This window comes from Chrysemys picta, chromosome 3, assembly GCF_011386835.1.
Source record: "Chrysemys picta bellii isolate R12L10 chromosome 3, ASM1138683v2, whole genome shotgun sequence".
Lineage (NCBI taxonomy): Eukaryota > Metazoa > Chordata > Testudines > Emydidae > Chrysemys > Chrysemys picta.
The window spans coordinates 118,745,288-118,761,044 of record NC_088793.1 but is presented as its reverse complement, the minus strand read 5'-3'; the positions used below and the strand labels follow the sequence as shown (position 1 = coordinate 118,761,044).

Genomic DNA, 15,757 nt, shown 5'->3' with positions numbered 1-15,757 from the left:
ACACTCACTCCTGGAGCCAAGAACTCTATCAGAACCTTAGCACTTGGATAATCTGATGAATAAATTAGCCAGCACAGGCTACTTTAATATATTACTGGGAAGAATGGGGAATCCCAATAATCATTTCAATCAAAGTCAGACTAGTGTTGTCAATATCAGCTGTAAACTAAGTTATCCAACAGTCTGGCCTCCACAGATAAAAAGAGATCAGCTGGCTGACAGCTCTTACTTTCTATAATTCTATAGTTCTCCAAACCAGCACCATTCTAATCACTTGAACTATTTTTGAGAAGGTAACTGAAGTTATGGAATTATTGCTAAGAACTCTGAACAGGAGGTGTAACATCGTATTTGAAGAGAAGAGCATGTGGAACAGGAGGTTTAACCTAAAAGCAAAACCATAATGCCTCCCACCTCCTTCACACATTTATTCTAATTTTTTTTTTGTTAATTTTAAGTGGAAACAATACATATATGCTCACGATGGTCCCTGTGGTTTATTAACAAATTATTAAAATGAGCTCTAGAATGCACATTCACTAGACAAAATATTTTCCAAACTTCCAGAAAAGAAAAAGCGAAACATTAAAGAAAAGAAAAGAAAAGAAAAGAAAAGAAAAGAAAAGAAAAGAAAAGAAAATTTCCCATCACCAGTTTACAGCATTGTCCATTCAGAAATGTTATTAAAATAAAGACAGGATGGGACCCGGAGGGCGTAAAGAACACCAGCTGCCTTCTGAGACTCAAAGTCAATGACATATGGACATCAAAATTAAGGTGGTGCATCTCATTCCTACACTTCCCCTGTTCTCCCCTGCAGAGCTTATATTTGCTACATACCTCCTCAGGCCTTTTAAGGTGAAATTCACACCAGTGCAGAGGGCATGCACAAAAACTCTAAAAATCCATTTGAGCCTATTAAATGTGGTTCAGAAGGTCTTGTCTGGACCCTCTACACTAGCAAGAATGTCACCCTCCATGAAGAAAGCTGTCTCTGCAGATAACATGCTATGAGCTTAACTACTTTCTCAGAGGAGCAAAAAGTTAGTAACTCTGAATTGCCATGTGAAGTCTATGAACATTTTTGGGGACAACTTTAATGTCTGGCTCTATCTGCTGCAACAAGATAATAGTGATTAATAACATTCCCTGTCTTGGATGTTATATTTCCAGGCTCTGGATTGGCTAGACTTTTTCCCCTCACCAAATTGCTTTTGCCTTGAGATGTGCTCTTCAATTTATCTTGTGAAAACTAAGGCATTACTAAAGACTAGTTGCTAAGTTAGCTATGCATTAACATTGGAAAAGAGCATTATATTTTGTATATAACTATAATATAGTATTTTGCTTGAGTGAAGTAATATTTTAAATAAAAGAATGACATATACTTTCTTAGTTTAAGAAATAAGCCAAAAATGGTCAAATGGATATTAGATCCCCATATATGCTTGTTTGCACACATTTTTTTTGTATTTTTTGCTCTTTGCATCTCATCTGGAAATGATACTTAGTTTAAATGTTATGTCTTATGCTGTTCTGGATCCAGATTTTTCTGCATAACCTGTTTCTAGTGTGATTACACGTTGTTCATCTAAAAAAGGAGCTTTCTAAAATTATACTTCCCTTAACTTTTTCACCAACCTTTTGGTTCATTTCAACTAACTGAGTGAAACAAATCACAACTGATATTATTTCAGATTGTGCCCTGAGAATTTATATTTCTACATATGAAATTTGGAAATAAAAATGTTTCGGAACTGTAAATGACAGACTTGTCTGAGGTGCCTTTTGTGGTGCAGAGCCTGTAACCCATACTGTGCCTGTTCTTACTACCCATAGAGAGGAAAATATATATATATTTTAAAATAGTAATACTTAATGAACAGTGGGACAAACAGTGAAGTCAGTTGTGTGAAGGAGTTTGGACCCAATAAAAGAAATGGAATGTCCTTATCAACACAATTGGCATGCTCTGTAAGCTGATGCATTATGGGAAGGATGCTTTCTTCACAACAACTGCTGTATTACCAGACAGTAAACTTACACAATGCACTCAATTTTACTCTTTTTATTACTACTGGGTCAAATTTTGCCCTCTGATAGGCATGCTCAGGTCCCACAGAAGCCAAGCCAGTGGGAGTTGTACGCATGTATCTGAGAGCTGAATTTGGCCCTATTATTATAAAGAAAGAAAATCCTTTAGTGGATAAATTATGAAGAAAAAGAATTTATAAAACAAACAAGCAAGCATTAAAATATAATTAATTACAAAAAAACCCAAAAAACCAGAGCCACTTACAGGGCTTGATGGAGTCTTTGGCCAGCCTGGGCTGCTAATGCTATCACTTTCATCTCCATGAAATGAGGAGATGCTAGCAGAGCTTGGGGACATTGGGGAAGGGACTGGCAGGTTGCCTGGGGTTGGGGGCTGAGAAATACCCTGAGAGCTGTAGCTATCCTGTGGTAGAGGAATAAAAAAAAAATAATATGACAAAGGCAGGGCAAACTTTATTAAAAACAAAAACAAAAAAAATACATCCAGTTTAACAGACTGACCAATTCTTTTTATATATAAAATATATATATATATAAACAGAGAGACACACACAGAAAACACACACATACAGAAATATATATCTATATATAAAGGTATTAAAACAACATTGTTAATTAGTATAATTTGGAAAATTTCTGGATGCTTGGCTAAAGTCACTAAGCCACCATGCTTACTTCAAGCTCAAATGGAATGCTAAGCATGGGTTTCCCCTTATGAAAGAAAGAAAAAAAAGCTGTTCACCTTATTTTATCAAATAAGGCAGGAAAGCAAAATATTAAAGTATGTTGCTGCTGCTGAGGCGGCCAAAACAGGAAGCTATAACTGAAGGCAGAGAAAAATGGCTGCAAGTATTGAAACCAGGCAAGACCCTCCTTTCCCACCCACCTAGCTTAGCCAACCCGCACATAACTGTTTGAGTGGGTTGCTTTGCCCCCGCAAGTTAAAATGCCATAAGAACTAGTAACTTTCAGATCCACACAATGGAGGAAAAAATAAGAAAGAAAAGAAAGAAACAGAATGCACATGAATGGAAAAGGCATGCAGGAAAGAACAAAAGAGGGTAGGCCAAAACCAGAGAATGGAGGACAACATAGCGGACTTCTGCTGGGCCGAACCAACACCACGTGCAGAGGAAGGAAATACCTTTGACTTGCTCTCGGGCTGTGGGGGTCCTTCTTCTTTGCCATCTGCTTTGAGAGGAAGGGGCAGTTTGGACTCACCAGGTGTCATCATATCTGCAAGACCCATAGGTGCTAATCAAAAACAGGAGAAACAGTTTAGCATGATAGGTTTGGCTTTGCAAGAAAATGCTTCCTGCTGTTAAAAACTGATGGCATATGAAGCATAGGTCTTCCACCTTCCTCTCTCCTTCTTTTATTATAGCACCTGGAAATCTGGAAGTCTCTTAGATTTAAGCAGACAAAAAACAAACAAACAAACACACAGCAAAATCATTTTACAAAGTATAAATAATATATCTCCTCAATATATGTTCCATTCTATATGCATCCGAAGAAGTGGGCTGTAGTCCACGAAAGCTTATGCTCTAATAAATTTGTTAGTCTCTAAGGTGCCACAAGTACTCCTGTTCTTTTTGCGGATACAGACTAACACGGCTGCTACTCTGAAACCTAAAATTTTAATGCCGCTGGCAAGTTTGTTTCCATAACACGATTGGGCTGTTATATAGTAGGAAGATGACAATCTTCTTTGGAAACTGTTACATCTTTCACTTTATCTAGAGCAGAACATAAGCCAAAACTGTGCATGAAAATTGTTCTGTGTGTTAATGCTGGGAAAAGGGTGAAAATTCTAGTCATACTCCTGTTTGATTTGGTGGCTAGCAGATCATGTTGCTACTTCTCTTCACTATCTGCAGTTGGAACTCCATGGTTAGGTGAGCTTTTTTATTTAAGGTACTAAAATTCTTGGGGTTCCAACACATTCATCTCTGTAAAGTCAGCTCTAAGGGAGAAATGGGCATTCAATTTTTCTCTCCTGCAGAAGTCAGGTGGGATGACAGGTGAGTACTCAGACTACATGTTCAGATAGTACTTACACAGACATCTTGTTGGGGGTGTTGTGAAGGTTAGTTAATTTTTGTTCAGTGTTTGAAGATGCAAGTGGTAAGTATATTATTACTGCAGCAGTACTGCTGAGTTTCTGGATTTCTAATATGAATGCAAGAAGAGATTTTGAGGTAAAAATACATACAATACGTGATAGAGCAGATTCTGAGAGATGACATATCATCAAATCAATGCAAATGGCCAAACAACTACTGCTAGACACTGCCTGAAAACTATGTGCACAGCATTCACTAAAAACTGGGACTGTCTATTTTATTTTTAGAGATTCAAGATAAGCAAAAGGACAGATAAAAAGGTGCAGCAAGAAAGTGGAGGAATTCGATTTGCAAAATGTACAAAATATAAGATTAGAAAAGCAACATTCTTTAAATAAAATAACATTAACCTGATGGCTGTTGGACCAGATTGCTTTTCTGCAAAATGGCAACGCTGGCTAGTCAGCACACACACAGCAGGAGGGATCTTAGGGGTGGACAGAGGAAGCTTTAAAAAATACTTCACAGATTGCCCACTACAAAATGATTATTGCACATATTCATGTATTACTATGTTTTAGAAAATAATTAGTTTTAATTATAGCAGTCAGAGAGCAACCAGGACTCTGGCGAATAAGCTGGCAAGCTTTGCAGTGCTAATTTGCTAATACCTTTAGCATCACTGCAGGTTGAGATTATGGGTCTGCCAAAAATCTACCCAACCATGTGCCATGTGAGTTTACAACTGTATGCTTAATATTCTGTGTAGAACTACCGGTGTTTTTCAAGGGCATGTTTTCTTGTTTTTTTCCCAAAGCATATTTGTAGCCCAATCAACCCCTTAAAGACATCACAACACAGAAATCATAATTGAGACACTTTAAAAAAATTACTTGCAATACTTAGAGACTTTAAGAATTGGAACAAAAAGCCTTTTTCAAATGATGCAGCTGCAGCAAATATCTATTGAGATCAGCTAAAAACGCTGTTATTTTTATGAATGTGTGTGAAACCTCAACAAAACAACCAAGCAATATTCTGCTGAGAAGCCTGCCTGTATTAAACATCTGATTTGTATGCAGTATTGCCCTTAAACTCCCTTGAAAGAACAAGGCAGCTTGTGACCAGTATAAATTGAGGACCAGTATCTTGACACTTTTACTTTTTTAATCCTACAGATCTTTAAAATAAGTTTGTTTCCCTAAAACAACACCATCACAAACAACAAAAAACAAACCAAAGAACAGAAAACCCACTTTTATGTAAGAAAGCATAAAATGTGCTCCTATAATTTGGTTCCAAACTGACAATGTTAACCCATGTAACTGTTACAGAATTTCATGCCATAGAAGCTGAAAACAGAAAGTAAAAATCAGCTAACCACTAACCACATTTCTGCAGCAGAACATCACATGACTAAATCCTTCTTTTTATAAATTTATTTGATATTCTTTTCTTGTAATTCTGTTTATATCAGAGGTTATGATTATGAATCCCGTTTTTTGAAGTGTTATAAATTAATAGTTTAATAAAAAAACAAATGACCCAAGTCTGCAACTTACCACTGTATTAGCCATTTTTTAAATTCACTAAAAAAAAAAATCAAATAATAATTTTGGATGGCAAATTATTTTGAACTTTTCTGATTTTATCTGCTTTGCAGTGTACTTAAAGACGATTCCATGTGTGCTGGTAACAGGGATTGTCAGTGAAGACAACTATGAAAAACTTTTTATTTAATGAAGTGCTCTGAAAAGTGGTTAACAATCTTTGTTCTATGTTTATTATTGGTTCATCTACCTTGCAATGGGAACTGCAAGGGCTTTGCTATGTTCATTGTAAGACTGTCTAGTTTCCTTGTAGCTTCTGTAAGTACTTCTCCATCCTCTGCTGAAATGCTGTTTCATAACTTCTTGCAAGAATACTCCCCAGTGATTTGCAACAGACAACCCTTCACTTTCTAGTACAATGTCACACTAGGGGCATTATTTTGACCCTTTTCCAAGCAGTGGGAGAACATCACTGTCACAAAACTCTGCTAAATTAAGACATCAACCCTTTCTATACAGATACTAATAATCCTGCATCTGAAGTGCAGACCAAAAGATAAAAAGTAAAAAAGAGGGTAACAGGGAAATTTGTGACTCAAAAAAAGTGTTGCAGTGTACTGTGAATAGGTTTCAAGTTCTAGCCTCTCGCTTTATTATAAGAATATAAGAGCTACAATGATTTCATAAAACAAGTATGAATTAGCTATTCTATGCTGAATTTAATGTACTCAAAGGTATATGTGACATGAGTAAAACTGCAGCAAAGTATTCTTTTTGCTAAAAGTTGACTATCAGTTCCAAAAGATGGTGAAGTACATTAAGAGCAGCAATACACAAACATTGCTTTTCTCTTTATTGCTAGTGCAATAACAAATCACACCCTACAAAACAGAATATTTTGGCCTCTCGCTCTCTCCCCCTTGCATATAGTGTTGCCAGTAGGGTGACCAGATAGCAAATGTGAAAAATCGAGACAGGGTGGGGGGGTAATAGGAGCCTATATAAGAAAAAGACCCCCAAATTGGGACTGTCCCTATAAATTCAGGACATCTGGTCACCCTAGTTGCCAACCCTCCCAGTTTCGCCGGGAGTCTCCCGGAATCTGGCTCTATCTCCCGGAGGCTACTGAAGCCAAACCAGGAGATTTTAGGCTGCTAAAAGTCCCGCGGCGCAGCAGAGCTAAGGCAGGCTCCCTGCCTGCCCTGGCTCTGCACTGCTCCCGGAAGCGGCTGGCAACTCCCTGCAGCCCCTAGAGGGGTGGCAGGGGGGCTCTGTGCGCCGCCCCCGCCCTGAGCGCTGACTCTGCAGCTCCCATTGGCCAGGAATGCCTGCAGGCAGGGGTAGAGCGTGGAGCCCCCTCCTGTCCTCCCTCAGGGGCCGCAGAGACATGCCGGCCACGTCCGGGAGTGGTGCGGGGCCAGAGCAGGCAGGGAGCTTGCCTTAGCCTTGCTGCGCCGACACTCGGGAGCTGCCCGAGGTAAGCGCCGCCTGGCCGCAGCCCATACCTCTCACCCCCTCCTGTACTCCAACCCCCTGCTCCAGCCCTGAATCCCCTCCTGCACCCAAACTCCCTCCCAGAGCCTGCACCCCCTCCTACACCTCAACCCCCTGTCCCAGCCCTGAGCCCCCTCCTGCACCCAAACTCCCTCCCAGAGCCGGCACCCCCTCCTACACCCCAACACCCTGCCCCAGCTCTGAGCCCGGCCCCCCCTCCAACACTCCAAACCCCTTGGCCCCAGCCGAGAGCCCACACCCCTGCCCCAACCCCTAGCTCCTGCCTAGTGAAAGTGTGTGAGGGTGGGGGAGAGCAAGTGACAGAGGGAGGGGGGATGGAGTGAGTGGGGCGGGGCCTCAGAGAAGGGGCATGGCAGGGGTAGGGCCTCAGGGAAGAGGTGGGACGGGGGCAGGGCAAGGGTGCTTGGGTTTGTGTGATTAGGTAACCCTAGCATGCACACACACAAAAGTGAATTTAGTGCTCATGTCAGATTGACAGCATTGAAATCTCAAATACTTTTCACATCCACAGAAGAGGTACAGCATGGACAGCAGCACTGCCAATGTGCCTCAAACCCTTGCCTGAGGAGACCTCAGGCTATAGGTGAAAGGATAACCTAGGTCCTGATAGCGCAAAGACCTGTGCATATGAGCAGTCCCATCAACTTCAATTAAACTACTCATGTAAGTAAAGTTAAGCAGAAGTCTTTGCAGGAGTTTGGGCCCTAATCTTTGTGACCATTCAATCTCTGATGAGACTGCGAACTATGACTTTGTGATGTGGATATCTGTCCACTAAGAACTGGCAAGACATCAAGTCATACAAGTTACAGAATGACAGTCACTACCAATATGGGCCTAGAGGTGAACAGATCCATACACTGTTACTAATTCTACAAATCATATAGTCCCCTGAGAATTTTAGTAGCTGTAGTAGTTTCAATGTGCATATACAGGGGCTGGGTTGAAGGGTGTATCACATAGCAGGAGATGATGACCTCAGTGAAGCTTTTTAAGTGACTCTGGAGCAGGGTTAAAAATCAAAAGAAGTGTCCAAAATCCTCAGAAAAATCTAGTCAGCATAGGGAAAATCATTTGATAGGCTGGTGAGCATTTGGCCACAACTTTTCTAAATCTGATCACCAATTGTAACCTTACAATAGGCCCCTTTTTTTCTCCTGTGGAAGAATGGAGATTATCCCTCATCCCTATAGAAAAGTGAGACCCCCCGGGAAGCCGATTGGCAAAGCTGCTTTATCAGCCAGAGGAGTTACTGATGAGAAATATGAGGCGCATTTTCATTGTAAGAGATCAGAAAAATGGAAATGTAACTAAATAGCAACATAGTGAAAAATATATTCATTTTCTAAAAAAATTCTAATTTTTAATAACGTAATTGTTATCCGTATCAAGCACTTGGCCAATTACAAAAATATGTATGATTTTTAACTTGACAGTGTCCCTTCAATTTCTTTAGCATAAACACCGTTTTCCAGGATCTTATTTTCATAATTTGGAATTTCTGAGGTAAATAATTTAAAATCAATAATAAAAGAAAGAAAATGCCAGGTCTGTGTGGGACAGAAAACTTGGGTCTGTAATGAGGGCTGTCCCTTGTAATACGAGAGAGATGAAGTTCTGCTCAATGTTCTATGCATCTGTGGAAGTGCAAAGGAAATCAGGCCTGGTCTATACTTAAAATGTAGGTTGACATAGCTATGGCACTTGGGGGGTGAAAAATCCACACCTGTGAGCATTGTATGTCAACCTAACCCCCAATGTAGACACAGCCAGGTTGATGGAAGACATCAACCTAGCTACTGACACTCAGGGAGGAGGTATTCCATATCCTACAGAGATGGAAAAACCCATGCTGTCACAGTAAGCTGCGTCTACACTATGGGGCTATACTGGCATAGTTATGGCACAGTAACTACAGGCCCTGTAGGGTAGAATGGCTTCAATGTCACTTTCTGATTCTCATGCACAAGCACAGTGCTGAAACATTTGAGATTCAAGGGCTCCATGGGACTGATTGTTCAAATAATCAATTTCCATTAGAATTTTAAAACCACCTCATGAAAATATTTTTATTGGGTTTAAGCTTTGTGAAAAATTAGTGTTATTCTTTTTTAAAAAAAAGCAAACTATTGGGTCAATTTAACTCTAAATAAGATAATATATATCTAAGAGATATAAACCCGTGTGTTTCAGGATAAAAGCTGATGGGGGGGAAGGGAAAAGGAAAAACTTCCTCTATGGCAGTTTGTTTCATAATTGTCAAGGGATCCTAGCACTTTCTTCTGAAGCATCTGGTACTGTCATAGAGAGGACACTGTACTAGACAGACCACTGGTTTGATCCAGCCTGGCAACTCCTATGTTCCTAAATTACTCTGTGTCAGCAGAAATTGTGAATGTGCTCTGCTTTATACGGTGACTGCGTAAGTAATATGATGTAGAATTGCAAAGCTATCTTCTGTGGAACTTGTGGCATCTGTTTAATTTAAAATATCAAAGAAAAAAACAAGGCGGACTGGGAATAATAAATATTAATAATAAAAATCCAATCTGCAAAAACAAATATTAGGTCATATTGAGCAACAATGCAACTCTATTTTGAATAAAACCACTGTAAAAATAATCCTTAATAACATCAGCACAAAATCCCTCTCTCTTGTATGGAGTAAATTCTTAAAATATGCTTGTGTTTTTAAAAAAAATCCCCTTGTGCTTACTGGTTTTTTCCCCTGGCATTATAGCTGAAGAAATAGTTGTCACATTCATATTCCTGCTGGCTCTATTTAAATAATTACTTGCTCACTGAAGCTTGTAACAATTTGTCACTACACAAGAGGGTTTTTGTTTGGCCCTGTATACTACCTAAAACATATTTTAACTGCCATGTTGTCTTAACTTAGCAGAACAATGGCTGAAGTGCCAATCAGCAAAGTTGGTGTCAATGGCACACTAAATCCCATTTTCACTCATGTAACAGTCTTCATCTGTATGCTCTTTACCTTCTCAAATGCTGCACTTCAGCAAGAACAGAGCATTCTGGCAACCCCAACGTCTCCCCTCTACCCAACACAAAGTTATCATAACTTCTGCAGTTAGAGCAGTTATTATTTTGGAAGTTCAACCTCTTACTTGCTTGATGTGGGTGGACTGGGGATGGGGATGTTTCAGGACATGGGAGAAATGGAGAATTCCCTTTGCTCACCACCAGCATATTCTCAAATTAGGCTTCTCTTTTCTTTTCACCCTGGTCTGATACATTGCATATGCTCTCTTGTAGTCCTACTTCAAGAATCAGTACAGCACAATACACATATGGTGTGTGTGCACACATCTCATATTTCACTTCCCATTGGGTAACCTCCCAATTAATAAGACTGGAACAAAAGAAAAACCTCACAAATGCACAAGAGGAAAAAACCCTCTGATAAATGTTTAAATTATTAAAAATCCAATATTTCAGAATGCATAACACAATAAAAAGAATATGACTAGCCCATACAAAAGACTGCTAGGATAAATGGCCTTGCATTGAACAGATTTCCACTGTATGAAATAATGAATGGCTGAATTATCTGAACAAAAAAAACCCTCTGTGAATCTTCCTTTAAACTGGTTATTCCTTAGGAATACATAAATCTTCTTAGGCAGGGAACTCTGCCATCTGTTTGTTGTTGGTTATTTTTGCAGCTCTGGGGGCCAAAGAAAAAGGAGGAAAAATTACTGCTGCTAATGGCAAGCCAGAATTTATAGTGTAGTTTCAATGCTCAGAAGTAATTTTATTTCAGCAAGCCAGACAAAACACATAACTACACAACCCAAATACAATATTACCTGGGACAGCTGTGGTGGGGGAAATGCAAGGCATTAACTAATAGCCTGTTCAATAGCTTTTCCCTTTTCGTCCAGAATGTAAGTGTGCTGCCTGGACAAATAAATGGCTGCCTAGCCAATGTTAAGGAAAAGCAATTTTATTTTATTTTTTAAAATCTCTTTCTGATTCCATTTTTTTCTTCCACTAACAGAAAACATACCATGATCACTTGAAAAATAAGTTAGCTGGGAATACCTCTGTTTAATTGTGGTCAAGGGGAAAAAAAGCAACACCCTGGACATTATGAGGTACTATGATGTCACTGTCCATTTTCTATCTGAAAGCAAAAGAGGACTGATAGTTGAAGAGGAAAAAAATTAGAAAGGATGAGAAGGAAGGAGGAAAGAAACAGGGAGAGTAGAGTTGGGAGAAAGATATAAAACCCTAGGCTCTTGGTAAGATACAGTTCATCTTGTACTTGACATGCTGTACTGCTTAAGCAACAAAAGGTAAGTCAGGTACTGTACCAGCTGAAGAGAGGAATCCCATCAACTTGCCTGACCTTTGTAACACCTTTCTAGTAACCCCACAATAACCAAAGCTTTTTCAAGAAGAATAACTATAAATAGCAAGTGCATTGATAGAGACTCAAAGGTTTGGGCTCAAGCATTCTGAAGTTATGCGTTAGGGCAGGGATACTCAGACCTCAGTGGTTCAGGAGCCAAATTAGCAATTAACATTACCCAAAAGAATGTGAATTCATTGTTTCATTTACTATGAAATAATATATGATATAAAAATGTATATTATTGTCACAGCAAAATGATTGACCAAGCATTATTATTTTATCAACTACAATTGGTTAATAACATAGTAAAAGATACCGAGTGGTTAAATAACTTAGATTGGTTAATTAAATCACACAGTGTTTTAATATCGGGTGCTGCAAAGAACTGCGAGAGGCACATTAAAGAGCCACCTGTGGCTCGGGTGCTTCAGTCTGGGTATCACCGCCTTAGGGTCATTGAAATCCTATCCCAAACTCCCTAATGTCTTGGAGAATCATAAGAATAAACTCTTACTCAGATGTGATCTTGCAGGAATTTAGCTGTTAACATTTCAGATGGGGTGGGGAGCCTCTCAATATTGTACACTTTAACATGTAACACAGAAGCATATTATCAACAGAGAATTACATTAATTTGTCTCCCTTTCACAGGTGCTACGGGGCATGGAAGCCACATACAGTGCAACAAATAACAGTACTAATAATAATCTTAAACTCCCATAGTGCAAGGCACAACCTGTAACACAATTTTAGCAGGTATTTCAAATATATCTTGTTTGCATTTGGCACTTTTTTCCAGTTATGACTGAATCCAATTGTTTCATATAGTAAATGTCAACAAGCAAAGGAAAGAAGCACTATATAGATATACCGACTTTTCAAATACAATGTATATGGTACACATTTTCAAAAGTGACTAGTTATTGTGGGTGCCCAACTTATAGCACCCTGAAGTGGCCTGATTTTCAGAAGACAGATGCTTAGCGCTTTCTAAAAAACAGGCCCATTTTCAGTGTCTCAAGTTGGGATCTCAAAGAGTAAGGCACCCAAAATTAGTCACTTTTGAAAATGTAGGAGTCTCTCTCTCTCTCTCCACACGCCCAAAAGGTAGGCCAAGTTTGGACTCAACTTCAAATATGCTGCAATAACTTTTCAAAATCATCACATTCATGTACACACTATGTGAGAGGATTTGATTGTAGCAGAAATGTATCAAGTATTTCACCAAAAAATCTGAGCACCTCAACTCAGTATAGAGTTAATAACATGCACTTAGCTGGTAAACTGTATAAAGGATAATCCCTCTGCCATCATTCGAGGGCTTGTACCTTTAAAGATATTCATGGAGGAAGGTCACTCCTGAAACGTTACCCACCATTACCTGTTGAACTGTTCACCATGTTAGGTGCCATGCTGTAAGGAGGAGCTTGTGGGTTCATCAGGCCAGAGCTGTTGTTCATCGGCTGTGTGTAGGGAGAACTGGATCCCATAATACCACTCTGATTCATGCCAGGAAAACTGCCTTGCCTATGTGAAGAGAAAGCACACGCACAGGCTCTCATTACGTATCTATCTCACTGCGGGGTGTGTTATGGTTCGTCAGAGCATTCATCTCTTAGCATTCACAGGTAGCTAAGGAAGAGGCAGGCAATTAGTTTTTTACCTGCTTTGGGAGGCTATTAGTGTTGAATTAGTTACTGTATAATCTGAGACAGAATTAGATCGAACACAAACCTCCAGAAATGTACACACTTATTAATTTGAACTGATACAACATAACATCACGCAAGGAGGTATAGATTATTATCTGTTCCAAGGGAACAGAGTGATGGACTCGGAGGAGGGAGAAAGGAGAATTTGAAATTGGCATAAGAAAAGCAACTGGGACAAGTTCTGTTTAAAAAATAAAGTTCTTTTGATCCTATATTAAAGCTCCTTTGTCTGTCACAAAAGCCACACAAACCAAACCAAACCAAACCAAAATACCCCTGGGTGAGTGGGGGTCATTTTTAGGAAATTCACTTATTTGCTCTTATCAAAGGTGTCTTGTTTGCAATAAGATTTCAAATCCCTCTAGTGGAGAGTGAACATTAGTTGTACATGAAAACGTATCTACACATCCTGGGCTCTTTGAGAACCATTAATGGCCAAAAGTAGCTTCAATGGAATTTTCAAATCAAACCATGTGAATGTCATACATTGTTGCTGCTGCTTCTTCCCCCCAAAACCAAGCTTCTGCACCACGGCAGATTTTTCTCTTGTCAGTCCTGACCTTGTTCACAGGGTTATGGAATCAGTCCTTCAGTAGATGACACCAAAAGAATTAAGGTAAAGAACCTGATTATGGACTTGATGACAGCACTGGGCACAAAACATACACCAGTCTGCAATCCTGCAAACAGGTATGTATGTTCTTTACTGACAAAAGAAATCTCAATGGAATTACTCATATGCTTAAAAGTTACCCTCATGTATATACGTTTGCATGACTGGGATCTTAGTTTGCACAAGAAGGTGTTCTGAATGAAGCCTTGCCAAATGATACTCCTCCACTCACCAGGGACCAGTAATTTTTTTTGAAGAACAAGTAAAATATCATTACTTTTTTTAAAATTATCATCAATCTAGTAAAGGCTAGACAGAAGATTTTGTGCCTGGGCTAGCAAATTTTCATGAACAAAAGGAATTTGCTTAGTTGTGTAAACTATTGGTTTGGCAGTTCTTTATAGTAAACACAATGCCCATTCCACTCAAAAAATAGCCCCTTTATTCCTTACATCTCTAATGTAATTATGTACCATACATTGGTATACTTATATCTGCGCACACATATTGGTATTCATCATACATATATATACACATATAAAAACACATGCACAAGTATACTTGTGTATGCATATCATGTGTGTGAAAATACAAACCTCAAATCTAAGAGTTTCTCCATTAAACATCTCGTAAATTTTATTTTGTGCTTTTCAAAACACAAAATAAAAAAGTTACAAACCCACCTTTAGTGACCCCTTCTAACAGAGAGAACATTTAACTACCTTACAAGTACATAAAATGGCATTTTTTGGTGGCAGATTGCAGGTTTGGTACAAATACTTTTTTCAGCATTATGTTATATATATATATAAAAAGAAAAAGAAAAAACGGAACAAACAAACCAATCCCAAAACATAAAACCAAACCTACAACTTCTGAATGACTTGACTAGCTTCAGTATTTTTTCATTTGTTTGCAAAATAATGTTAGATTTCCAAGATCTTTGACAGGACTTGATCTTTTCCTTTGGGAGTGGGCTAGAGCGCATTAAAGCACCATTTGGCTTAATTTTTCCAAATACGTTGTGAATTTCTTTAAAGGAGTAGAGAATGTATTGTCTAAATAAAGCATTTTTTAAAAATCAGTTTTGTCCTTTGCTCTGTCACTCCTGCGAAGAGGCAAAGGATTTCTTTTGATATGAAGGAGACAACTGCCATACAATGTCATTTCTCTGCTGAAGCAGGTGATGAGTTGTGGAGGGAATTTTTAAAAAAATGCATAGTGGGGCAAATCTCCAAGGGAAAATTATAAAGGGAAATAAAGAGTAGGACCATTTGGCAACAACTTTAAAAGAGTTCAGTGTTACAATCGAGCTTTTCTTATGTAAATATTGTAACCTTTCAAAAGAAAGCACTTCTCAGAGTTTTGGCTAAAAACTGTTATATATCACAAGTATATCTGGCGGAAAAAAGGTTTTACTCTGAATAAATGAGATCCTTATCATTAAGGGCTACAAATACTAACAAAATGGGGAAAGCCTGCATGTCTTTTTCTATGTCATAATACACAAAACATATGTTCTGAAAGGTTGTTTCAAGGGGTGGGATGGGAAGGAGAGACAGGAAATAAGCTTCAGAAGCCAAGTCTCTCTCATGTCTGCCATTTGCTTTTAAAGAAACAATGCAGATCTCCACCTAGCAAGCAAACAGAAAATGCTCTTGGTTCAATAATATTATAACAGTACTACAACAATACCATATCTTCTTAATAGCATCATTCATGCCAAATTGTTTAATTAACTATGGGGCTCCAAGGAGGTGTAAGCATCCATCTGTAAAGATCTGGTTGTAGGACTGGGGTGGGGGTCTTAAATTGACACACAAACTATATAATGGATCACATCACCTACCACGGTGATCGAACATGAC

The 15,757-nt window shown here is 38.9% G+C and overlaps 1 protein-coding gene across 27 annotated transcripts in view; it reads right to left on the bottom strand.

Moving 5' to 3' along the window:
- The window catches only part of ARID1B (AT-rich interaction domain 1B), a 399,185-nt gene that overhangs the window by 41,228 nt on the left and 342,200 nt on the right, over positions 1-15,757 (bottom strand). For 11 of the 27 annotated variants that reach the window (XM_065590368.1, XM_065590348.1, XM_065590352.1 and 8 more), the window contains 3 exons: positions 12,940-13,091; positions 3,200-3,309; positions 2,300-2,458 (listed from right to left, as the gene is read on the bottom strand). In XM_065590368.1, the coding sequence (XP_065446440.1) occupies positions 2,300-2,458; positions 3,200-3,309; positions 12,940-13,091 (421 nt within the window). The remainder of the gene's footprint in view (positions 1-2,299; positions 2,459-3,199; positions 3,310-12,939; positions 13,092-15,757) is intronic. The other 16 variants (XM_065590361.1, XM_065590360.1, XM_065590345.1 and 13 more) reach the window with 3 other exon arrangements.